This window comes from Agelaius tricolor, unplaced genomic scaffold, assembly GCF_023055355.1.
Source record: "Agelaius tricolor isolate 1412-34295 unplaced genomic scaffold, bAgeTri1.0.p SCAF_4, whole genome shotgun sequence".
Taxonomy (NCBI): Eukaryota; Metazoa; Chordata; class Aves; order Passeriformes; family Icteridae; genus Agelaius; species Agelaius tricolor.
Window position 1 is genome coordinate 8,798,422 of NW_027269264.1, and position 26,333 is coordinate 8,824,754.

A 26,333-nucleotide genomic window follows, 5' to 3' on the forward strand; every position below is an offset into this window, starting at 1 on the left:
CGCGCTTCACGCAGGCGGTTGTGCCCCCGCTCTTCCCTCACCAGGCCCTCTGGGAGTCGTAGTCTTCGGGAGCCAGGGCAGGCTGGAGCGAGATTTGCGGCCATCGCGATATCCGCGCGAGCGGTTGCTGCGATACGGCGGCGCTGCCCGCGGGCTGATGGCGGCTGAGGGGCGCGGTGAGGGGACGCGGCCCTCCCGGGCGTTCGCGGCGCTGGCTCTGCGCTGCTGTGCGGCTGGGATGGGCTCCTTGACGGGCTCCTTTAGGGGCGGCGAAATTTGCCGTTTGGGATTGCTGTAGTGATGGGTGATGGTTTATGGACCCTCTGTAGATAACCAGAATGAGTATTTGCACCAGTTGCTTGCTTCCTGTTTGTTTCATTAAAGATTTGCATTCAGATACTGAAAAAATAAATGCTACAAGAATAAGCTGAGAGCTCACTAAACACTGAAAAGAGAGTGCTGCCTCAACTTACGTTAAGTGGTCTTTCCCGAGCCCTGCCGCTCATGGTCTCGTACCATCCAGTAAGGAAGTATTTTGCAGATTGCTGAAAGAAACAAAACCATCCCCCCCCATAGCATTCTAGTAAGAGTTATGCTTTAAAGAGTCGGTTTCTTATAGTTTTAAGGACCTTGTGCAAATCAAAGGATGATTTCTTTTCTTACCAGAGAGAAGTTAAAGAGGAAACGAGTATGGCCAGCGGTAACAGACCTCCCACAGCTCGTTCTGCCTCAAGATCGGGAATAGGACTGACCTCTTCGTCAAGGCCTGCCTCTTCATCAAGGACTCCGTCAGCAGGCAGAGTAGGAACAGCGGTATGTTAGAAAATATTAAAAATATATCATTAATTTTTATGTATTTAGATTGTTTGTTTGTTTGCTTTTGCTAATCTTGTTTTTTAGTGCCAAGAGCAGAGTGAGGAGAAGTTCTTTTTTGAGAAGAATTTAAGATTTCAGTTTTGTATAAAGTTTTGCTAACCTTGCCTGGAGGAGATCAGGGACCTCCAGCATCCAGAGTTCACCTGGGAGACCAGCATAGCATTAATGTTGCAGATAGATGGGACAATGAACAGCTGCTCAAAAGTAATCCCTTACCTTCTACAGCAGATATTCATCTGAAGCTTTGCTTCCCTGAAGAGATGTAAATGCTAAAAGATTCCTACAGAAAGAGTGTAGAGACTAACTGAAGTTTTTAACTGCTTTGGCAATTACTTAAGGATAATAAAGTAATATTTCAGACTTGGTAGATTTTTCATTTGGTTTTTTTTATAGATGCCTCCTAGTACAGCAAGACCTGGTTCTCGTGGTGGTTCTTTGACTCCTGGAGGAGTCTTATCATCTCAGATTAAAGTTGCAGACCGTCCAGTGACTCAACAGGGATTAAGTGGAATAAAAACTGCAGTGAAAGGTATTTTATACTGAAAATAACCCTCAAGATGTCTGCAAACATTTTGAAAGAGTATTTAGGTTTTTAAAGGAAAGCTTTTCATCATTGTGTAAATTGCAGAGTGAAGAGCTGTGATTAAAAAGAGGTGCAAAAAGAAAGAGAAAATTAAAGCATCCCTCTTTCTGTCATTAATCTTGGTAGCCGAAGATAAGCATTTTTCTATAACTGAGCTGTCTTTAAAAATAATTCAAAAGAATAAAAAAAGGTTATTGTCTTCTTCCATCACTACAGAATACTTAAAATACTCTGTTACATAGTAACTATTTGTATATTTGTATTAGTAATGTTTATCTTCACAGCAGTCCAAAAATGTCTTCTTTTTAAAAATTACATAATAACTATATAGGGACACCAAAAGATATTAGTTGTACATTTTTTAATGTAAATTTTGCAAATTGTCTTCCTAATTTACAGTTCATCTAAATTAGGGGTTTTAAAACAAAATATCATATTGCTTTCTTTTATCAGGTCCTCAGAGACAGATAATGGATAAAACGTACTATCTTGGCGTGCTGAGGTATGTCTTAACAGCACACATTTAATGGTCTGTTCCCTTTCAGACACAGACTTAAAGCTTGAAAATAGCATGAAATAAGTGGTGTTCATGTATAATGAACTTTTATAGGAGTGCTGCTGTAAAAGTGAAGGTTATTTGCGTGTAGATATTCTGTAGGAGGAAAGGAAGTAGATTCCCTTGAGCTTTTCTTGTTAGGCTTGCTAAGTTAAATGCTCTCTCACAGTGTTAGTAAGGGGAGGGTCAGTGTTTCTGAGCTTCCAGCTCCAAAGTTTATTAGGTCTGATAGCTCCATTTGTAACAAGTAGCATTGCAAAACAAATTTTTTATTGTACATTTTAGATTATTTGCTTGGATTATACATTCAGCTAGCAGTGGCAAAGGCAAGACCTTGTGCAAACTATTGCATGCAGGATTTATCAGTTGCTCATATTAGACTTTTGAATAATTAGTCCTAAAATATGTCATTTTAAATATGGATGGTACCCACATTCTGTGAAATTAGACTGTGATTTTTTTATTTCCACATCTGTTTTACCAGCAGAGACAAAAAGCTAATTAAAACATTTTATTTCATACCAAGGTTTTCCAGCAGCTACTTAGGACTTTAATTGATACAACCATTTTGCTTTTTTCTACACTTACCTCTTCTTAGAAATGCTGTGTTGAAACAAAGTGCAGTGTGAGAGATACTAATTGCAAACCTCCTATCGTAAAATATGTTTACTGTTTTAGCTGTGCTTTAGTTGGATAGCCAAATGGTGATGATTCTTTTTCCTTTATTTTTTTCAGAAGTAAAATAAATGAACTTACAACAGAAATTAACAAGCTGCAGGAAGAAGTAGAAATGTACAAGCAAGAGAAATCGGTCTATTTGTCCTATGAAAAACGGTGAGATAAATTGCAGCTAATGCAGTGCTAACTTTCTAAGTCACAAGACTGTTTTCAAGTATTGAGCAGGCTTCAAGGAATCAGTGAATAGTTTTATTTTTTTCATTATTTTATTTTTACATGTGCAAATCTTACCATCTGAAGTTTGATTTTTTTGTTTCATATTTAGGGCAGAGGCTTTAGCTGGTGAAATCAAAGATTTTCAAGGTCAACTAGCAGACTACAACATGGTATGCTGCTGTCGAATTTTGATACTGAATGCTCCTATTTATTCTCTTGCTGCTTTTGCTTTATTCTGAATCATTTTTTGACATTTCTATGTGAAAATTTACTAGTTAATACTGCTTTTATTCATTTATTGGCAAGGAAAGAGATGGAAACAGGAAAACAAAAAGTGTACTATACATTAGGAGAAGCATCTGCATATGGAGTTAAGAAACTGGTGCTGTGTAATATTTCAGTGCTTATAAGAGCAACATATAATGATGATTATTTCTAAAAATGACATGTGATCTATTCAGATTGCCAAATCATGTTTTTTCCAATTGCAATAGCCAAAACTTGCTGTTTTCATGAACCTTTTGTCTGACTTTTTTTTTTAAGAAAAGGAGAGCAGTAACAGGTTGGAATTCTTTCTTGTTTCAGGTTGTGGATATACTTAACACCAGTACAGATATGGCAGAAGTGATCCGTGATTACAATATGGTAAGAATTAGGATATTTGCTATGCTTTAACAGTGAAAGGATGTGTTACTTTCTTGGTGCTTTGAATGTGTGACATATATAAAAAAGCATAGCACTGACTTAAAACTTAGCCATTTTTTTCCAATTAAGTTATTCATAATGTTGGCAACATGTTAGCACTAAGAAAATTACCTGAAGTCTTGTGTTAACTGTCCCATGATAGTTTTTTGTGATTTACATTTGACAAGGGTGGTGTCACCCCAGATTATGAGTGTTAAATTATCTTTTTTATTTTTTGGGAGCACAAAACACTAGTCTTAGGCAAATTTAAGCAGACTGCACTGCCTTGTAAATCTGCCTGGTCTTCTGTGCATTAAGTTCTCTTTTGTCTTCAGCCTTCTAAATGTCTCCAGTGTAAAAAATATTAAATAGGTCTCTGACATAGCCACCACAGTATCAAAGAGTTTTGTTCTTCCTGTGCTTTCCTTGTTTATTTCTAATACAGCCTTTTAAGTGTTAAGGCATGAATGGCACTATGCAGATTTTATTTCTTATGATCAATTTGTCCATAAACAAAAGAAACCAGTTTCAGTAAAGGTTGTTTTGGTAACTTGAAAGATGACCTGAATATTTCTTGGTCTTTTTTTGCTTGCATTTGGTTGAATAATAAAGGTACAATGTCTGTGTCATATATATTAGGAAGTGTTTCAGGAATAGATCCCACAGAAATAGGAGGTGAATCAATTTCTCTGGAAGTATTTAAAAGATGTGTACATGTTGTTGTGGTTTATTGGTGGACTTGTCAGTGCTGAGTTAAGGGTTAGACTTAATGATCTTAAGAGGTGTTTTCCAACCTATATGATTCCATGATTTATTACAAACTTGATTGTATTTAAATTTTTTTTTTTTTTTTTTTTAAGTTAAAGGTTCAGAATGACCGAGACACTCAGAATATAGATAAAATTTTCACAGAAAGACAAGCGTAAGTACATTTATGTGTATGATTTTCATTTTTGAATAACTCAACTTCTCATAACTCAGCTTGGGAAAATTGAGATGTTACATGCTACCATACCAGTGCAATGCATATGAACAATTTCAAGATGATACAATAGTGCCAGGTTGTAGTTGGAGTTCCTAGCATTAAACTTTAGTAACTCTTCTGAAGATATTTACCCTGCCATCCAGGAAGAAGTAGGTGGCAGTAGAGACTCCTGTCTTTTTGCAGTCTGCTGTCAAGTTTTGGGAGTTTTGTTGTGGAGTAGCAGAGTGAAGAAAGCAAGCAGGAGTGGGAGCTAGACCTTTGCTTGGCTAGTAGCATAGGTTTGTGCAGAGGGACAGATGAGGATGGTCAGATGCTTGAAATAAGAATTTGTAAGCCATGAGAATGGCTTGTGTAGTGATAGGCTGAGAGTGAGTTTTTGGGGTAGCTAATTTAGATAGCTATTTAGATAATACAAGATAGGTGCAGGAGAAGATATGATCCTGCTTGTTGCCAGTGAAAGCAATCTCAGCAATGAGATTTTATGTATCAATAACCACTCTAAAGCAACAAATTTACTAGTTAATAATATTTACAGCATTGTATTAATACTGTAGATTTCAACAGCTCACAAGTTTGTCTGTTCCACCCTGTATGAATTAATTTTTAAGTGTTAAGAAAATATGAAGAGAAAATACTTGATTCAGTACCAATGCAGTAAGGGTAATTTTTCATTGAACTGTACATACACATTTTTGGGAATACAACAGTTGGTCTTTCTTGCTCTGCTAATTTGGGTCAAAAAATACCCAAATGTTCCATCCTCTGATTGTGTTAGTTTTGCCTAATAGACTTCAGAGCTGTTACAGCTCTGATTGATTTGGAGCCAGCCCCCAGTCTGGCTGTGGTCTGCTTCAGCATTTTAGAGAAATTATTTTTCTCTTCTAGACCTCTTCACAATGACAGCATTAATAATTATGCCAATTTCACCTGCTACTTTGTTCATGTTAAAGAATATATAGTAAGCCCCCCAATACAGGTAGCCAAATACGTTTTTATAAAAAGTGGATTATGAGTATTTTTGCAAGTTTTAAAGTATTTGTTGTGCCAATAATGCATGCATATGACCCCATTTTTTAACTTCCTGATTGATGCAGCAAAATCTTGTTAAGAATTTGGCAAGATGAAAGGAGATAGGCTGCATAATTTCATTCTGTATTGTATGTATTAAAGCATAAAATTGAAGTACAGGTGTACTACATTTTTGAAATGTCAGTTCAACATCCATTGTTTAAGACATTAACACTCCTCATTTACATAAATATCTATGTATTTATCCTCAATAAATCCATCTTCTTCATCTCTACATTCATGAACTTTCTCAAATATTACAATGGGTTCTTCACTGCTTGTGCCCGATATTGAAGGAGAAGGACTCATGTCAGCTGAGAACTCCTGTTCAAACATCTCTGAGTCATTTTCTTTCAGACGACGGTGACGGTAGCTGATCAAGTAGTGATACCATGCCGGGCATTTTACAGCAGTGAAAATCAGGAGTGTAGTGCCTAGGACAAACCCTAGGACGCCTGCTAGGAAGGTCCAGCTTTTGCCAACAAGCGGTAACTCTTTAAAAAAACAGGAAAAAAAGAAGAGTAATCTTCATGAGGAATACTAGTAAGAGTTCAAGTATGATTTTTTTCATAGTTAAATTGAAAATTCGCCAAGTAAACATTGATAGGGGAATGACTGTCTCCAGAGCTTTGTTGTTGCTGTGTTGTTAGGAAGTCAGTAACAGAGACTAATAATGTATGTGCATAGCATGTTTCACAGCAATATAAAACTACCTTGCATATTTATAAAAAAGAATTGTTTCAAAGTCCATTTCAAAGACGAAGCTCTAGGGGCATATAAAAGATAATAAATGCATATAAATATTTCTTTTTACAAAAGTTAAGTTCCAAGATTAACCTTTGGAAAAAAATAATCAGTAATTGGCTTCAAATTCTATTTCCCAGGCTTTACTTTTTATATGAAAATCTCATGTCTGAACCCTAAAATATCATGCCTTTTGTTTGGCATATCCTTTCAGCTGTGCTTCTTTAATAAAAAAAATTTCAGTAAACTGTAGTTGCAAGTGGTTTTTTATCTAGAAGCTGCTTTTGTGTGCTGGCCACTACCCTATAAATAAATTATAAGGTGGTACAGCTAAAGAAATGTGTCACAGTGGTAAGCTTATAATTTGTGTATATATCTGTAGATAATTTTCTTGCTTTAGCCAGAAGAAAGAAGCAAAGCATTTCAGGATGGAAGGGTTAACTGACATGTCAGATTAACGTTGAAAGGTGAGGAGACTATCACTGAAATTTCCAGAGAATGTGTGGCAGGCACATTCACATCCTTTATACTGAGCACAGTTAGGATGGGAGTAAAATCTGTAAGTTCATGCTATCATGTTTAAGGAAGACAACTGCATCTAGAAAGCGGTTATTTTGGAAAAAGCAAATTTTTTTGAAAGTTGCTTCCCTAGTTCTGTTGGGCAGAGATCTAGACAATTATCTGAATTTTAGGGCTTTGAAATTTCATCATCTTTTTTTAGTATAATTTGAGAGTTGTGGGGTTTATCTGTTTTGAACACTTACTCAATAGACCTTAATATTCACTGCAATGTCTGTGACTGTTTACCAGGACATAGAAATATGCCTGCTCTGTAGCCCTGGCTTTTATGGAAGAGTCAGAGTGTACTAGGGATGCAAACCCCTATAAAGTCATTGAACAGCAAATCAAACAGCTCATAAGCAGTAAAGTGAAATATCTGTGTATTACCTGCACGCGTTCCATTGTTTCCAGTGATGTTGTTTGGAGTCAGAGCTGTTAAGGCACTACTTCTAAGATTAACAGCAGGAGTGGAAGTTACAGTGTTTTTTAAAGGAGTATTTTCAGTTATGCAGTCAGCTGGTTGGATAGCTACCATCTTGATGGAGATTTTTTCCGTGTTTGGGAATGTACATGTGGTGTTGCGTTCATTTTCTGTGAATGTGAGCAGTGGAAAGGCTATGAGATGCTGGTAATTTTTTGGCACTTGAAAAAAATCTCACGGATAGCTATTGTATTACTGCATAATATGGGTAAATTGATGATTGATTTTATCCACATCAGAAAAAAATGCACAGTAAAGTTATTTGATGTAAAAAAATATTAAATGCTGCTCTTACCAAAACTTACCCAATGTCACATTGGAGGCGGTTAGCCATATCTGTAAGTCAAGGAGGTCACAGGAGCAGTTCCATGGGTTTCCAGCTAAAGCAATTGTAGTCAGTTTAAAGGATGATTTTATATGAAAATATTTCAGAAAATTATACTGTAGATTTAAAACTCTCAGACTTTCTAGTGAAGTAAATGTATCAGAATCCAGTTGAGCAATCATGTTATAGGATAGATTCAACACTGAGAGTTGATTTAATCCTGCAAATGCTGCTTTATGAACTGTGCTAATACAGTTGTTGCTAATATCCAGAGTTATGAGATTTTTCAGATTGTAGAAGCTGTTATTGTTCAGTACAGTAATGTTGTTTTCATTCAGATAAAGTTCAGTGAGGTTAATAAAACGCCCAAGAATCTCTTTGTCATGATCTTCCAAAGTAATTTTGTTGTTTTTGAGGCTTAATTTAGTAACATTTTGAAAAAGGTTGAGGGAGATATTAAAGAGGTTCTTTGCTGACTCCTCACAAGCAACCTGTTGAAAAAAGAGAATGACAATTAAATACCATAGAAAAAAGAAATACCATAGAAAAAAGAGAATGACAATTAAATACCATAGAAAAGTCTGCTAAAGATGGTGTCTCAGTGAGGACTCTTAAAGGCAAGAGAAAATAATCTATTTTTTAATGCTGTCACTTTAAAAGAAAAGTTATATTGCTCTTCATTAAGTTTTATTTACATCTTTCTTAATTAACTCATGGTCTGGTGAGAGAGTGGAATGAATCCTCCTAGTGGAATGAATCCTAGTGTCTAGAGACCTGATGTTCCAGAGGACTTAGTGCTTAGATACATGGGTCTTTAAGTGATGATCATCCAAAATGTAACCAGTTTGTCATACCATTTTGGAATTAATATTTGGAATGTGTTATTTGTTGGGTATAAAAAGAATTCCTTTCCTACATAATCTGGAAAGAAGGTGTCATAGAGGAGATTTATTCAAGACTGTAAATGAATTAAAATATAGTTTCTAAAATGTATTTTTTAAAAAAATTCTACATTTACTCTTAATTTAAAATAACATCTTTAGAACAGACCTTCAACTAAACTTTTGTTATATATATGTATTCTATGGCACTTAACTTCATTTTGGTTTTCTGTGTTAAAGGTTAGCATAGCTAGAGTCTTTTCTGATTTGAGTCTTTGCTCTCAATACCTTGAAATAGTTTTGTTTTCTGAAAAGAGTATATTTATTTAAATACGTTAAGAGGCATTCCTGTTGCTTGGAAAAATTTGAGATACAAAATAATCTCAAATATGCTTCAGTGTTATTTACCCACTTACAATGACTACCATCAGCTAATTGTCCATTACACAGAAAACCACTTCTTACTTGCATTTTTGTATTTCTTTCTTCAGGACTTTTATGTTTATGAAACAGTTTTTAAAATGCCTTCTACTTCAAGTGTATCTTCCAAAAGTAAGGGTAGTTCAGATCAATGTAAAACTTACAGTTTGGGATGTAATGTTGCAGTCAGCAGTGACTGGATTCAAAAACAATGTTCCAGCCCAGATCACAAGCCAATAGAGTTTCATGTTTGGAGCCTAGTAAAAAACAACACTTTTGCATATCAAGACCAGAATTATACCAGTGTCTTCTGTAGTGTTGTTTAACAAATTAATAGACACAGTTATTTCAATGATAGTTTAATAAATTTTGTTCTACATAAATACTTTGTAATGTAAAATTAATTGAAAAAACAGGGGTTATCAGAATTAATGAATTCAGCTTTCACTTAATTGAGCCAAACCTAAAATCCAGTGTCCAGACTGTATCAGCAACTAGAAAAGGGATTGATTAGACAAGTTAATAGAGAAAAGTATCATAAATGTATAAAACAAATTGGCAGGGCTGTACTCATTATTATCCCTGTTAAAGCAGTTATGGGTAATGGAAGACTATGATTGGAGTAAACTGCAGAAAGTATTGAAGCTTGCATGTTCTCCCCATACAATTTCTTTTGTTGCTCTGACAGAGGCAGAGTGCTCTACTAGAGAACTGTTGGTTTCTCCAGTCAGATTTCTTTTACATTCTTACGTAAGTTACTAAGCATTTTTGTCAATATTTACTTAGAAGATTAATCTTTTAATCTCTTTCTTGTGCATAATATAACCTATAACATCACATAAACTGGCACTTTTCTGTCATGAAGGTATAGTTGTTGCTCTGATCTTTGGAACTAAGTAAAAATGATTCAATCTCTATTGATGGAATTTTTGTACAGATTCAAGCCTTATTTTTTGAAAGTTAGGAAAGATCCTACAAATGGTATTTACTGTGACATTAACATCTCTCAAAGAAAGGGTCTCTCAGTCATTGCCTTTGAATCAGACACTATTTGTAGTCTCTATTAATTTTGAGCAGAAATGTTACACCATATCTGTGAGATGTTAAGTTAGTCCCTGTTTATGCCATTCATTATACTTGAATGAAAATGTTATGTAAAAGGTAATGAACCTTTAATTTTTCCAGTTTTTCTTAAACATCTGAAAAGATAGGGTGTCAAGTTAATATTAGTATCTCCTTGCCAGATTTCTATCTTGCAAAGTAATAGAAACCCAAAAGGTAAAGTGTAAGATACTTGTTTAAAGTAAGCTGTACAGAGCATTCACTGAATTTAATAGAAAAGAACGGGAGAAATTACATGAGGAAGTTTAATTACGAACAGTGCTAAATATAGGCAGCCTGTCAGATTTACAAAACCTCCACCAGTCCTTAAAATGAGTGCTGGAAGGCCTTTGCTGATCATAATGAAATAAATGAGGTCATAGAACAAACTGATTAAGTCTTTTTGATAACTTCTATATATTTGCATGCCAGAGGATTGACCTCATTCACCTAAATTGAATCAGCCTGGAAATTTCGTAACTTCTTGGAAAGAAGAGGAAGATAAATGCCACTTAAAATGATCTGATCCATTGTGTATTTCTACTTCTGTCAGAAACTTATACTGAATACAGAGGGAGTTCATAAGCCTTCCGCCATTTAGCCATTATCCCTGGCAGGGACAAGGGGTGCTAGCAACAGCAGCCCCGGTGGAATTATGTTCTGTATTAAGTTTTGCACTTGTCAGTGGTGGTACTGGTGGCCTGCAAGTTTTTTTAGTCAGTTTGTGTATTGTTAATGGAAGACATGATGCACTTTGAGAACTCCCAAAATAGCCATTTTAACATCTGGATCTTGCAGCGTATTTGTACTTTAAAGATACTGCTTCCTATAAGTTCAGAAACAGAGCAGATCTTAACCTGGCAATTTATAAATACAGATTAATAGTATTATTGTAGTTTTCAGATTAGAAGACAAGAGCTGTCTTAAATAGAATGGGAAAATATATTAAGTATTGTTTTTTGTGTTAATCTGTATGTTAATAATGACCAAGTTGAAAAATCTAAGTTGTACGTATGTCTAAGTCCAAAACATAACTCCTAGCTCTTACTTAAGTTTCTACTGAAAAGGTAGGAATTTCTTACAAATAAGACTGTCTGCATTTTTTGTGTGTGAGCCTGTATAATCAGTAAAAGAACAGGAAAGAATCTGTAATTTTAGTTGCAATTTAGCATTTTACTGGAACCAGTTTTTATGAGCTGCTGCTTAAACTAACTGCTTTGAAAAGAGACTTAGCCTGGCAAAACACTGGCAATACATTGGTAGCACTTTGATATTTCCTTGTAATTACAAGAGCCTTCTTAAAAATTTCCTTCTGAGAACTTTGAAAACTATATGATTTTAAAATAATGTAATTAATTTTCTGGGAAGGTGATTGTGTTTATAGAATTGGTCTGGTTTTCAGAGTCTGTTCCCCAGCTTTTTAATGGAGTAGAATTTACTTAACAACTCAGCATGTCCAAGGTTCATACTAATTCCTGAAATTTTAATGTACCTTGAGATGTGTTGGCTTCCTGTCTAGCAACAAAGTTATAGTAATAAATCTTTGCCTGCATTTTGAATTAGACTTGCCAAGTATCTTACCTTTTGGTTGCTTCTGAGAGGTATCGTATGTACACATGTGTAGATTTTTCAGTGTGGTGACAAGAAATAATATGGTGAAACAGCACTTTGTTTTTCTTCAACCTTTGTACCTGATGAATAACCAGGTAGTGTAAAAAAATAATAAACCTAGAAAATCCTTAGCAAAAGATTGACTAAGTTGAGCAACTTCTTATAATCATCTTGGATTTAATTGGATCAGCAGCCAATAGGAAAGTCTAACTGTAGTATGCTGAAGTGTCAAGTTCCAGATTGTAGAGGAAGCAGTGAGTTTAAATGCCACAGGTGATTTACAAGCAAGTTGAGTTATAATCAACTAAAGAAATGATGGAGACAGAAAAAGACTTGCATTTTTAATTTGATCATTCATCAAATGAAGAAAATGTCAGGATATGTGCATACCAAAGTAAAGCTTCCTAGTAGCTAGTTAACTCCATTTTAATGCCTGTGTTTTGGAAATATCATTGTCAGAGGAGCTGCAGGGTCACAGATAAGGTTGTTATTTACAGAGAATTACATGCCCTGTAAGGATGTCTGTAATTAGGGCTGTATTTCAGGAAGTTATAAAAACAAATCATACTTTCTCTGGAGTGAATTTCTATGTACAGGCTGAAAAAAAGGGATTATATTGATATACAAGCGCTGTGTCCTATGCATTTTTACTTGCATTAGTGCTCATTCTGTCCAATACATATCACCAAACTACAGAGCAGTTAATCTCCTTTCTATCTCCATTCCCCTCCAATATGTGGCTTTATAAATTGTTTTGCTTCACTATGTCTTTGTTATTGGTGCTTTTGTTTTGCATAATATCTCAAAACATTCTACAAATTTTCCAAGTCTCATCTCTGATTCAACTTCATGCATAGTGTTCAAATTACTTCTGGTAATGAATTGTGTTTCTGTGACAGCCATTGCTGATTTTTTTTTATTACCTCTTGAAAAATCACTAAGTTGCAGCCTCCCCTCACAAGGTTTCTGCCAGAGAGGATGCATCACTGTAAGTCAGACATTTCTAGTCTCAAGGACATGCTGGATCATCTTGAAGCATTTAATCAGGAGTATTTATCATGTAAGAAAAGGAGAATTGCCTCATGTAAAGAGGCTACGCTGTAATGTGTCCACACACTTTAAATAGAGGGGGCTGGAACAGCAAGTTTCTTTCCTTGTCCTGTCTTGCACACTTTAAATCTCTGGCAAAGATGAGAGAAATCTTATAGAGCTTGGAGACCTCACTGCCCTCAAGAGTGGTATTGCTATACATGTAGAAAACTGTATTCTCACTCTTTTGAAGGTTCCAGTGATCGCCAGGAAAGGCACTGTGTTTGTATTCAAATACAAGCTCCCTCTAAGCCATATTACAATGTCTCCAGGAGAATTACATCTAGAGTGGAGATTTCTTCTGAAAATCAAAACCCTTAGCATTTTGTTGAATTTTTTACTGCACTTTCTCAATTTTCTTTCTTCCATGTCCACGGTTGGGCTTAATTTGAGAGAAACTATCACTGCTGAGACCTTGCAACAGCTTTCCTAGGTCCACACTGAGGCATGAGGCGCACTCAATAAACAAGGAACATGAAAGCTCCCTGGCATCTCCTAGCTCCATGCCTTCCAAAAGGTCTTTGATCAAACTACTCATGTAGCTTAAAAAAATCTCTTTTCCATTAACACATGTAACATAATTAACCATTTATAAACTGTTGTTCTTGCAGTGAGGGACTCATATTTGGACTGGGTCTGTATAAATTAGTTTTAGTTTCAAGAGGGTATTAAATTTAATGGCCATGCTAACATTACTGTTAGCATGACCTGCTAACCTGACAGAATTACATAATATCCTCAGTTTCTTGGAGATTATGGATCTTTCTTGGAAGCTGGTTGGAAGTGGTTACATTTTTGAAACTCTTTTGAGAATTCCTTGTAAGTGATGAATACTGTGGGATAAGGCTGAGAGAACTGGCATTGTTTAATCTCCAGAAGAAAAGGCTTAGTGGATATTTTATTGAAGTAAATACCTGATGAGCAGGGGTTGAGAAGATGGAGCTGATTCTCCTAAGGGCAGGAGAATGACTGAAAATGAAGAACAGCAAAGTCCCTTTAAAAATCAGGAAAAACTCTTCTGTTTGTAAGAGTGAACAAACATCAAAGCATTGCCCAAACACGTTGTGGTATATCCATCCTTCAAGATACTGAAAACCTAAAAAAAGACACTGACACCCTTCTCTAGGTGACAGTGCTTCGAGTAGTGCACAGGTTGGACCAGACAACCTTCAGAAGTCCATTCCAATGTCAGCTCTACCTTGCTTCTACAATATTTTTATTTTTTATTATTTCCTTACCCTGGAATTATCATTGTGCAGTTCCACTATTTTGCTTCATCTCTTAAACTTGAGGTCATTTTTGTCTGCAGTCTTTGATCCAATAGTGTCATTTACACAATTTACAACTTGTCATCTTGCAACTCAGGAAAAGTTAATGAAAAACAGATGAAAAAAAGTCCTGCAGGAAGGTATTTGTGTGATTTTGTAATTTTTAACAGGAGAAATCACTCTGGAAACAAGCAAACCATTTTAGCAATCTTTCATGAACAATGAAGAGAATTAAGGTATACTCTTCAGGGTCTCAGTTTTAATTTTCTTTAAGTATGTTCTCAAGTTGACTCTCTAGCTTTCAGGAATTGCATAGAAATTACTAGACTTATCAGAAAACAGTGAGAACAGTTCTTTATGTGTTCTTAAATCTGCTAAGACAGTTGCTTGTTGCTCACTATAGCTGGAATGGTAAAGTTTTTGTATTTGCAAACTATCAATTTTCTAACAAGAATAAAGTCCTGATTCAAGAATGTAAAAAATACCTAATTTCCTAATTATTGCATAGTTAAAAACTACAATTCTCAGACCTCTGAAACCACTCTCCATTCTAAAGTAATTAACAATTCTTTGCAAAGAGTAATCTGTTCGTCATCATCATCATCTGATGCTGTCAAATCCTGATATCTGTATTATATTTTCTTTATGTGCATTCACAAATTGCATATCTACTTCCTTACTTCAAACTGCTTGTTGTTACTCCAGAAATTCACTGATTGAGAGGTAGTACCATACTTTTGTGAATGTTGAGACCAGTGCAGTTAGAGAGTGTGGGAGTGTTGGAAAATACCATGTCAGTATTATAAAGGCAGAGAATTCTTCATCTTCTCTACATTTTGTGAATGTTTGTATTGCTAATTCAGTTCCAAGAAGATTGGATATGAATTGGTAACACCCTTTTATAGCATCTAGGCTTTTTCTGTTACACTGAGCACTTCAGTGAAGCTGAAGGAATACTGGAGTTTGAAATGAGTATTTACAATATGTATTTACCGGTAAAAGTTACAAAAACATTATATTTTTACAGCACAGAAAAGTTAATTCAAGCTGTAGAAGAAGATATCGAGCGTGAAAAGGTTGTGGCAGATGACATAATGAAAGACATGTCACAGGAAAATCAGGCTAAATATCTGGAGATAAAAGCTGCTAATGAGAAACTCTCACAGGTTGGCTTGTTCCATTATGCTTACCTAAAATATTTCTTAAACTGACTTTTGGGGGTTTAGATAAAATTTAAATACGGAAGAACTTGACAACAGAGTAATACAATGAAAAAGCTTGCTGGTATCTTAATCAATTGTAGAAGTACCTGGAAATAAAGCAATTGGCTAAGACCAAGTGCTTTACCTTCTTATATTTCATACTTTAGGAAGAAATAATGTTCACAATTTTCTGTTTGAATTTAGGGTTTTACATGCAGTTTTTAAAAGCCACTGGGATACTTAGATGTTTCATCATGTGTAAAAAGTAGGAAAAAAGGAAAAATAACCCCAGCAATTTTTGTAGTTCATTTGAGTAGAAAGTTTTCTTCTTGTGTAAAAAAGTGAATCTGACTAGCTTTTTCTATTATTATTATTATCATTGTTATTGCATGTCTGAATGTATCCGAAAAAAATAACTGGGCTATATAAAATGTTTGTTACTTCACTAATCCTTATGTTAACAACAGGAACAACATTTCCAGGCTCTCTGGGACGATCTAGTTCAAGCATACTGTCTTAAAAGTTCCTCTGTATGGTGTGTACAGAGATGAGTTCCATGTTTCCTATCCGTCTTAGAATGAGCTGAATCAGTAGTCAAGGCTTACCTGTCTCTTTCTGGACTATGAAGAAACTGTCATGATTCAGATTTTAAAATTTGACTCTAAACTCCTGAAATACAGATAATAAATTCTACCAGTGGTACTGATTAAAAAAAAAAAAAGTAGAAAAAGTGCAAACAATTTTTTGGTAGTAGCCCAACTGCAAATAACAATGATAAGAGTAATGGAAAGTTGGATGCTGAAAGCAAGCGTTTACTACATCTGAGTTATGTGAAGGAGTTGGACAGAGTCTTGTCTTTCAAATTTTTAAGAGCAGCAATGGGACAGTTTACAGCATTTGATACATACTAAGGTTTAGAGCAAAAAGTTAGTTGAGTAGTAATTTTTTATCTGAATTTTGCATTTTGCTTCCTCTTTAGGAATTGGTTGTTCAACAGCAGGAATTGGATGCACTAAATGTGAAGGAAGAGAGTCTAAGAGCTGTATGTATGATAGCAAGTGGTCTCTATACTAACCTTCACTGAATGCTAGTATAAAGAATAATACAATTGAAAAAATACGCATCATTTCTTTTCCTTAAATTTTCACATACTGTAGGATCACGCTCTAGTATGGGAAGGCAAATCTGCTTTTTGGTTTCCACTAATAATTTCTAATCAGATTTGGGTAAAAATATCTTAATGAGGGAATTTTTTTTCATATTTGGTCTTTCATGAATAAAAGGATCTATGACCTGAAGCATACAGTCAGAAAGTATAATTTTCAAATACTGCTAGATATTTTTCAGTCCTTTTGAATGTTGTACATAGTTTGAAATCCCCTAGAAACTGTGAAGTAATAAATCTCCTCAGAAAATTGGCCCAAGGAGGAACTTGTAAATCAAGAAGTAACTGATTGGGAATATTCTATTCCAGAAAATGAAATATTGACAATATGGATTATAAATTTTACTTTTTATAAAGTACTTTATAAAGTGCTTTTTACTGTCTCTGTGCTTTTTGTAAGAAATAAGCTTCACTTGCAATGTATAGGTAAGTGTTGCTTAACTAAAACATGATTGCCACAATGCTCTCTTCCCATCTAAAAACAGCTAGTAGGTGTTTGCTTTTCCCAACAGGAAATAGCACACTCTGCGGTGAAACAGGAAGCTGTGCAGTTGTACGAAAAGCTCCATGAGCTCAAGGAACATCGTGATCGAATGATTGCTGAGGATAAGAACATGGAGTCTCCACAGGAGGAAAGAGAGAGATTACTAAAGCAGGCAAGAATAGAAAATGTTGTTATGTAAAAGATTCTCCAAGCCAGTATTATTAGGGGTGATAATACTTGAAAATACTTAGGTTTGAACTTTGCCTTTATTTGTCCTCTAGGCAGTGCAAATAATCTGACATTAAAAATAGTTGGGATATTTCGGGTCCAGCCAAAACCTGGAGACCTATTGTAGTGGGTTCAGAGGAGGGCTGTGAAGATAATCCCAGGTCTGGAGCACGTCTTCTATGAAGACAAGATAAGAGAGTTGGAACTGTTCATTCTGGAGAAGAGAAAGCTCTGAAGAGACCTGATAGCAAAGTCCAGTACCTAAAGAAGGCTTATAAAAAAGTGGGCAAGTGACTTTTACACAGGCAGAAAATTATAGGATGGGGGAAACTGTTTTAAACTAAAAGACAGAAGATTTAGACTAGATGTTATGACAAAATTCTTTACTGTGAGGATGGTGAGGTACTGGAATATGTGGATGCCCCACCCCTCGAAGTGTTCAAGGCCAGGTTGGATGGAGGCCCTGAGCAACACGATCGAGTGGATGGCATCCCTGCCCATGGCAGGGCTGGGGTGTAGGAGGAAGGGTGAGTTGGAAACAGGCGATCTTTAAAGTCTCTTCTAACCCAAACCATTCTATTATTTTAAGAAAACAAATTTGGTATGGTGAGGTTTTCAGGTGGTTCACTTGCTCCTATTCGTGAGAGATGTTGGTTGGGAAAACTGATCCAGTTGAACAGCTCTTGTAACCTAACTCCAGAGTGTCCTTGTGAGGTACTGAACAGGTATACTAGTCCAGGAGTAATTGGAGCAGTTTACAATGGCCTATATTGTAACTGACCATTGATACTTTATAGATTATTGGTCTGAATGACCAATGATAAGTGTATTTCATTTTTTAAAGTATGATTTTTAAACATTTAGAAGACAATGCTTAAATCTTCACTTTTTGTTGGACTGTCACAAATCTGTGATTTCAAATGCTAATTTTCTATTCCCTGTATTTTGAATTCAGATTTTTTTATAATTTTCCTTTTTTCAGTTGTAGATTTAATTTTGTATGTTAAAGTTGTTGAACTTTTTTATAGGTTAAAGATGATAGTCAAAAAATTGCAAGCATGGAAAGACAGTGAGTAACTCTATTATACTATTGCTATAAATTACATGTACACCCTAAAGACACACAGTTGTGTTCGTTCACAATGTCTATTTGTATAGACTTTTAGAACATCACCATATCTTCAAACCTGTACTAGTCTAACCTTCCATAGAGAATAGAGTATGTTCTTCTGTTTCAGGTAAACAAGTTTTATAGTGATAAGACATTTAGATCTGCATAATAAGGTACTTCCATCCCTTGGGAACAAACCTTGAGAATATAAATTTGTAATAGCACTAACTTAAACTTGTTTAAGGCTGAAGAAGACATTGATTTGTAAGGGATGCTCCTCTGAGACAGCTATGAAATTTAACCGTTATTACACTGCAGTCACATTTTTAAGTTTGTTTATGTGTTCTTAAAGCCTAAGAGTTACAAAAGTTCCATTCTAAAGAGTAGAAGGGCATTGCTTCTTGATTCTTAGGTACTGGGCCTTTCCAAAGACTGGCCAGAAAGTCAAGTAAATTTTATAATAAATAGTAATGTATGGAGGGGGAGATAAAAACAGTACAATATTTTCTGGTTTTGAGCCTTTTGATTTCTCTTTCTTGAAAGAAAAACTGAGATAATTCATAAAATCTCTTATAAACAATATTAAATTCTTTTAAGCAATATTTCCAACTATAATTATTTGTTAATTTTTAATGCATTTTAATTGGATAATGAGTTGCTTAACAGAATTTTTGAATAAATAATAATAACAAAGAATTATATTTGAGATTTTATGTAGAAATATGTTAAAGGTAGTTTCATTTCACACTTTGATTAATTGCATAGCAAAGTGATTTATTTCAAAATTTCTTAATGGATTTTTCTAAATACAGTTTAAGGAATACAGTTATTGCGGTTTAACAGTTATGTTGTACTTCTTTGAAGGTACAACAGTTATGTTGTACCTCTAAGAATAGCAACCAGCAGAGGGACTAGTTGAGTAAGTTAAGAATTACTGATGACTCAACAAAAATTGTTTTTTAATAAAAAGGACCTACAGAACTTCTATTTAATAAACAGAGGACTAAGTGACAGATGATTTACATATACCTTTTATAATAACAAGAATCCTGTTATTCTTTAGGGTTTGATTAAATCTATATTTTCTATTTTTATTCTTGACTTTTCAGTTTTGTCTAAAATAAAGTAAGTCTTTTATGACACAGTTTTAACCTTGACTTTCATTATCTATTTGTTAGGTTGGCAGAAGTAAAAGAAAAAATAGATTATTTTAAAAAGGTCATTCAACGACTTGATACAGATCTGGAGAACCATCGAGGTAATATGATTAGAGTTGTAGCAGACTATGCAGAGCTGCATCTGATTGTTCTATAACTGTTATACCTAGGAGCTGCTTAAAATTTTGAGGCTTATGCAGTAAGTCAAAAATTCATCAGCATGAGAAGTTCTGTGCCTACAGGTACAGCCTTTTCTTTTCAGACATAACAAATTGGGAGTACCCACCTTTAGTGATACATTCAACAAGTTCATATTGAAAATTACCATATAAAATAATAGGACAGCTGTCTGGTTTTCTGTCCAATTTTATTTTTAATATTGTTTGGGGAATAGAAGTTTGTCTTACTGGAAGCACTGCAGAACAAACTCATATTTAGAAATGCTTTAAGTAATTTTACCTTTTACATTATCTGTTACACTGTCAGCAAATGTGGAATTGAGGATATTTAATAGCAATGTGTAAAGTAGACTGAGTTCAGTATTATATTTATCTGTCTTTGAAACTTCTTGGGTTGATCTTGGCAAGAAGAGTTTGTAAACTGCCCGGTAATGGCCTTAGCTTACACTGACCTCCAGCAAACACATGCTGCTGTTGCTTAGGCTACGTTGGTTTGGAATTTGCCCTAGCACTGGAAGTTATGGTTCTGTGGTTACTTCCCCTTCTGGAGGAAGCAACTTCAGTTTGAGCATGGGCCCTTAAAAAGCTGTAAAAGGTTATAGATAAAAGGAAGATCCATGCACAGGAAAACCTTCTTTTGATTATAAGAAATCTTGTTCAGATAGGAATTAGATAAATATATGCTTGCATTCTGAAAGTCTTTACAAATTTTGTAACTTCTGTAGGATTGAGGAATTATGTTCTTCTTACTTTATGCCTTTTCTTGTGCAATCAACGTAAAATCTAGCTGTAGGTGAAAGTTTATTCCAGTTGAATAAATATCTAAAAATCTGCCTCTAAGCAAATGTTTCAGACATCTGTTTATCATCTTTTGCATGGCAAAATATTTCATATTTCTACAGATACTTCATATTTTTGGAAATAATTTATTAAGACTGCGTTATTAGCTTTGTGTTTCCAGATAATATCATTGCAAACTTTATTGTTCTTCAATTTTTCCTTTTTGTTTGGCTTGCAACCATTTTTTATTTTAACTTTGGAGAAATACAGAAGGTAAGAAGCGAGTCACTTTTCACATTTTATAGTTCAGTGCACACGCACAGTCATTTATTGCTTGACTGTCTCTTGTTTTAGAAAAATAAATTTGTTGAAGAAGAGTTTGAAGCATATGTAGGAAAAAGCACATGTTCTTTGTCAGCATATCAGAACCAGTCAGAATATTCAGAATCAAGTTACTTAGAGTTATAATACAGAGGGAATTATACCTCTTTGTGTAACACAGAGGGACTAAAGATACTCATAAAGAGTATCTTTAGGACACAGAAATGTAAACTGCTAGTGCTGCCTTCCCTAGTGAATGGAGAGAAGATCACAGAGGGCCATTCATACTTCTGCTCTAAATCAGTATCTTGGTGTGTCCTTGAAATTCCTGTGCTCTCTCTCTCCCCAGTGACTTTACTTCTGGATCAGTATTTAAACATTATTACATAGCATTCCCAGAATTCAGCTCCAGAGTTTTTAATGTAAATATCAGGTGAAATAGTCAGTAAAAAAAATAGACATTTTAACAAAGGATTATTTAATATTTTAGGATAAATATTTCAGTGTTAGAAATATTTCTGAGCTGGAAAAAGACTAAACATACGATGTTGGAATAACTATTTTTAGGTTTTACCTGAAAAAATCTAAATAAGGAAATAATTCACCCACTTATTACTTGGCCTGTATAGTAGCAGTAAACTTTAATGATTAGTCAAAATCAGCATTAACTCATAATGAAACAGACTTAACCCTTCATACATTGAAGATGAGGTTAAGACAGTTGTGTATTAGTGGTGTATTTGAAAGAAAACTTTCTGAAAAGACATCTCAAAATTGTGGACTTCAAATATTTTTTTCTATAAACACTTGACAGATTATGTAACTCTGTTTCATGGCTCACCATTACTGGAACTCTTAAGAGTAGAGCAGGCTAAGTCATTAACTAATGGAGCCTTGCCTTGCAAAATGAGAGAGAGAGAGTCCAGCAAGGAGCAAAGCCTCAGCTGCAAGGAAGCTGAAGCAGAATTGAAGTCACTTACAGCCCCTCAGGTGTTCTTACTGTTTGTATATACCAGATAAAAAGGAAAGCATGGGGGTGCACAAATAAAAACTTCTAGAGAAATTTGCTCACTTTTATCTGTACCTATTTGATTCTTTTACTTTGTATCCTTTAAAATTAAAAAATTATGTTAAAAATAAAACAGACTCAATTAAAAATATAGATGTTTGAAACTTAAAATTATTTCTAGGAAATGAATTGTCTCATCTTCTTGTGACAGATATATCAGGTGTCCCACTTTACTAATACTTAGAAATTAGGAGTTAATTATAATCAGTAGTTGAATTTAAAAATACGGTGTCTATGAATGTTATTCCTTATTTCTAATACCAGTATATTGAAGGTGTATGGAAATGTTTCCAACTTAACTGTAGAAAGCTTTCTGTGCATTTTATTTTCCTAGACCATTGCTCGTATAGTTCTCCTGTTTATTTCCTTGAGATTATCACTTGCAAGCTGCATATCCTTATGAAAGACCATTCTTATAGGTGAAAGTGCAGTTGAAGTGGCTTATACATTAAACAGGACTGCAGAAAGTTTTAACTAATCTTGGTGCAAATACAAAGAAGCATTTGTTCTCCATTATTGAAATTCACTTAACTTCAGAAACCCCTGTGAATTTCCTTTGCCCAAACCAAATATTTATCTCCCTCCTATCTATCAGAAGTTGTAACCTTGAAATGTTGTCAAAATTGTATTGAGGCTGATTTATTAGGCTATCTTCTTTTTTAATATAAAGATATATATATAATATAGTTAGTTGAACTGACTACATTAAATGAAATAGGATGAATCCTGTAGTTCCTAGGCATGTAGAAATTTTATTTTTGAAGCAGACATTTTACCTTCATGAAGGAATCCAGGCCTGAGACAATATAAAGTTAAATCAATGGTACATGTCTTGTAGGGGAAGAAAATTGGAAGTACAAGGAGTTGAAGAAGAGGGAAGAGAGCATGGACAGTAAGTTGTCTAATATTTTTTACCTAATATTGTGTATGTGTAGATAGATATATATATATATATATATATATATATATATATATATATATAATTAAGCCTAATTTCACTAAATTACAGGTTTTGTTTTACTGTTAAAAAAGTTAATTTATATCTGCAAAGAACTGGTGTGCTGATCTTTGCATAAAGTTCTGCAGTCTTGTTCTGCAGACAAGATAATTGATATCTTACATGACAGTCACAAATATTCAGAGCATCTTTCAAGGCTTTTTATAAACCATTAAATGTCTTAGGAACACAACTTTATTTTATGAAAGGGAAGTTGTAATCAATGGATTGAGTGATTAAAGCAGAACTTCAGCATGGAAGACTGTAGATAAAATGTAATTCTATAAAATTAGAAGTTCTCGTATCTATTTACTCAAGATGAATGTTTCTAAAGCTTTGTTACATGTCAAAAAGTTTTAATGTTGTAGAGACTTCAGTAGCAACTAACAGAGGGTGAAAACAACTGACCTTAAGTATACCTTATTCCTTTCATACTGTAAGAGACAGCTTACCAAAAAAGTTGGTCTGTTACTCAGCAAAAGGGATAATGGTCAGTAAACATGCCATGGAGGTTCAAGGGATATAATACCTTTTTTTAAGTGTTCTCCAAAAATGTTCAATATAACTTATGGCTATCATGATACTGAGAAAAAGGTCTCAGCTAATAATAAAAGAAGATTAATAAAAAACACAGCAAGTTTCTGTGTTTTCAAATTGCCAGGTTTCCTGAGAAGCAGAGACAAAAGCTCACTTGATCTGGATTTTCCATATTAATGCAGATGGGGTCTGCAGGGCTTGACATCTTGGGTTTTGGTTCTGCTTCTACCCATCATTAAAGGTTATTGCTAGAGTTCTAGACCGGTTAGTGATTTGGGGGACCTGAGACCTGAGAGATTTGGGGGAACATGCCAGGAGTCTTGAGGATGGGGAAAGAGACATACGGTGCCTATGTAGAGGAAGAGGGGACAGGGAAATACAGGCCAGTCAGATTAGTATCAATTTCCAGAAATAATTTGGGAAAACTATGCAAGCTAACAATATGTTAATGTTACAGGAATGGGAATATGAATAACACTAGTATTGATTTGTCAAGTACAAACAACTTTTTTTCCTTTTCTGGTGTCAGAAAAATACTGCAGAAAAAGGAAGGTGTAGCAGATTATGTGTACTTTAACTTCAATATAACTTCTGCTGCCTTGTGGTCTTTTTAGAAGCAAGCTAGGCAAATAGTGTCTATTAATTATTAATCTATATTGTGCATTAAGTTAAAAAAATCATTAGTTTTGAAAGATTCGGTGCCAAAATTAAAGGATGTACTAAGTGGGGTTTTGCAGTGTGTCGGATTGTCAGTGTGTTCAAGTTAGTCAGTATTTTCTTAATCAGTTGGATATTGGGAGAGAGTATCTGACAGAGCAGTTACAAAAAATGGTCCACCAGAAAAGCTGAAATCATGTTGGAGGACATAGTTAGAATTTAGTATATATCCGTTATGTTAGAAATCAATTACAAAAAAGTTTGGAAATGACTTAGTGTAAGTTTCTACACTTGGATGGAGTAATCAACAGTGAAAATGCAGAGCAGAGAGCGATTCATTAGGTACAGCTCTGTGGTATAGCTCGGAGAATGAAAGACAAAGTGAACATGGCTGAGCAGTATCAAACTAACAAGGAAAATACCACAACAGAAGGTGTACATTGGAGTGTGATTTTTTTTGACATCTGAAGTATTTTTTTCCCTGTGCATCAAATTCTTCAGATGGGAGTTCTGCTCATAAAGAAGGGGGCTGTCAGTCCTTAAGAAAGCTGATGGGAGTATGCAGAAAGCATGACCTGCAAGGAGATATAAAAAGAATTTGTCTTTTATTTTAGAAAATTTATGACAGTTGTCAGATGTGTAAAAAGGCTGTTTCAAATAATAATGGAATAGTTTATTTCTACATATGTGTGGAAGATAGAAAAGGAGTAGCATACCACTATGTCATGGTTTGACACTGGCACAATGCCAGTGCCCCCATGAAGATACCTTCTCCCTGGTAGCTGCTGTGAGATGTGACCAGGAATAAGCAAAGCAGGCTCCTACTTAGGGAAGAAAGAAAACAAAACTTTATTAACTACACTACAACTACAAATAAAAAAGAACACACACAGGGAAAATGAAAATCTTACCAATACATTTCCTCCTCCCCCCATCAAATTTCCAACACAATACATCTATTCCTCAAATCACCAACTCTCGGTCCAGCACCACCTTTTAGACAATCAATCCTCAGTTCATCAAGAGGAGAGGAGTCCTTCTTGTACCATGGGCTTCCCCTGGAAACACAGCTGAAGCCTCGTGTGTTTCCGTGTCACTCGTGGCACCGCCCGGAGTACATCTGCCGTCGTGACCTCTTCCTTTTCATGTCCAGTGCTCTCACCACTGAACACGGACCAGAGCTGCTTCTAGGGTTGTCTTTTTTAAGGATGCTCTGTCCTGATCCAAAAAAGGCACAATCTCTCCTTTGGGACACCTGTCCCCCCCATATTTTTTCACCCCCTGGGGCCGAGGGGCACCAACACTGAGCCCTCTTGGCTCTGAGGCCATTGCCTCCCCCTAGAATGCAGTCTCTGTGTCACAAGGAACATGGTTCTGTCCATGGCTATACAAAAAGAGTCCAGCAAAAGCCACTCCATCATCTCTTCCCACTAGGATTCTTCTCTATTCTTCCACTACTTCTCACTCGCCCAGACCTCTCTCACACTTGCACATTCCTTCCTCATCTTCCACTCTATCTTCTAGGAGAGGTCAATGATCTGTAAAGTTCTCATTCTCCAAAAAGGGGTTAAAAGCTCCTACAAGTGGCCGGCTGAACCCCCCCTTCTTCTCCGTCCCAGCCGTGCTGCCGGCACAGGCCCATGTTTATCCAGTCTCAAGGTTACAGTCCCAGGTAGCGGCTCTCTCTCTCTCTCTCTCTCTCTGTGTCTCTCAGGGGGGGCTGCCCGGTGGCTCCCGGTGTCTCTCTCTCTTTCTCTCTTCCACCCTTCCACCCCCGGGCTCAGGCCTACCTCTCTTGGCCACATGGCTTTCCCCTCCCCCTGCCCAGCCAGCAGCTGGGCCAGGGCACAGACCCGAACTCTTTCCCGCCGGAAACCCAAAAGGACCCTCCCAGGGGAGAGCTCTGCTTTTAACCCTGTGTTCTCAGAGGCGTGTCCAATGTACCAATGGCCAGGTTAAATGCCAATATTAAAGTCTGAATATCCATTGGCCAAAAACACAGCATCCCAAAAAACACATTTCCTGTCAAACCACCACACACTAGGTGCAGAAAGATTTCAGGTTGGATATTAGTAAAAACTTCCTACCAATAAAGCTTACCAAGCATTGAAATAGATTATCCAGGAGAACTGTAGAGTGTGTATCAGGAGCTCTGTTTGTGAAGAATATAGACAAACATCTGAATTACAGACATAGAGCTGGCTTTGTCTTGGAGCAAGTGAATTAATTTGATGAGTTCTTGCACTTTCTTGCATTCAAGAGTTTTTATGAATCTGTGAAATACACAGCATTCAAATGAAACAAGGTCAATAAGCTGAC

The 26,333-nt window shown here is 35.6% G+C and overlaps 2 protein-coding genes and 1 long non-coding RNA gene across 4 annotated transcripts in view; 1 reads left to right on the forward strand and 2 right to left on the reverse strand.

The window, feature by feature from the left end:
- Positions 1-20: 20 nt before the first annotated feature.
- The window catches only part of IFT74 (intraflagellar transport 74), a 37,190-nt gene continuing 10,877 nt past the window's right edge, over positions 21-26,333 (forward strand). The window contains exons 1-14 of one of the 2 annotated variants that reach the window (XM_071424513.1): positions 21-176; positions 667-813; positions 1,270-1,405; positions 1,913-1,961; positions 2,751-2,849; positions 3,019-3,079; positions 3,495-3,554; positions 4,454-4,515; positions 15,155-15,293; positions 16,309-16,371; positions 17,007-17,150; positions 18,235-18,275; positions 19,496-19,575; positions 22,662-22,715. In XM_071424513.1, coding sequence (XP_071280614.1) covers positions 691-813; positions 1,270-1,405; positions 1,913-1,961; positions 2,751-2,849; positions 3,019-3,079; positions 3,495-3,554; positions 4,454-4,515; positions 15,155-15,293; positions 16,309-16,371; positions 17,007-17,150; positions 18,235-18,275; positions 19,496-19,575; positions 22,662-22,715 — 1,111 coding nt within the window. In that variant the 5' untranslated portion in view covers positions 21-176; positions 667-690. Of the gene's footprint in view, positions 177-666; positions 814-1,269; positions 1,406-1,912; positions 1,962-2,750; positions 2,850-3,018; positions 3,080-3,494; positions 3,555-4,453; positions 4,516-15,154; positions 15,294-16,308; positions 16,372-17,006; positions 17,151-18,234; positions 18,276-19,495; positions 19,576-22,661; positions 22,716-26,333 lie in introns of those variants that run through there. The other variant, XM_071424514.1, reaches the window with a different exon arrangement.
- On the reverse strand, positions 4,529-9,953 carry LRRC19 (leucine rich repeat containing 19). Its single transcript, XM_071424516.1, has 4 exons — positions 9,223-9,953; positions 7,738-8,248; positions 7,339-7,542; positions 4,529-6,140 (listed from the first exon to the last, which is right to left on the reverse strand). The coding sequence occupies exons 1-4, from the start codon at positions 9,304-9,306 to the stop codon at positions 5,815-5,817; spliced, it is 1,125 nt and encodes a 374-aa protein (XP_071280617.1). The 5' UTR covers positions 9,307-9,953; the 3' UTR covers positions 4,529-5,814.
- On the reverse strand, positions 24,444-26,305 carry LOC139588823 (uncharacterized). Its single transcript, XR_011678831.1, has 3 exons — positions 26,115-26,305; positions 24,731-24,838; positions 24,444-24,589 (listed from the first exon to the last, which is right to left on the reverse strand). It is a non-coding gene; the product is annotated as an uncharacterized lncRNA (long non-coding RNA).

What these genes read in the sequence shown, in the direction of transcription:
- LRRC19 (XM_071424516.1), bottom strand. Translation starts at nt 9,306, where the DNA reads ATGAAACTCTATTGGCTTGTGATCTGGGCTGGAACATTGTTTTTGAAT. An exon ending in GCAACATTACATCCCAAACT is followed by an intron (nt 8,249 to 9,222) that starts GTAAGTTTTACA and finishes TTTTTTCAACAG; the next exon opens with GTTGCTTGTGAGGAGTCAGC. An exon ending in AAACAATGGAACGCGTGCAG is followed by an intron (nt 6,141 to 7,338) that starts GTAATACACAGA and finishes GTTTTTTTAAAG; the next exon opens with AGTTACCGCTTGTTGGCAAA.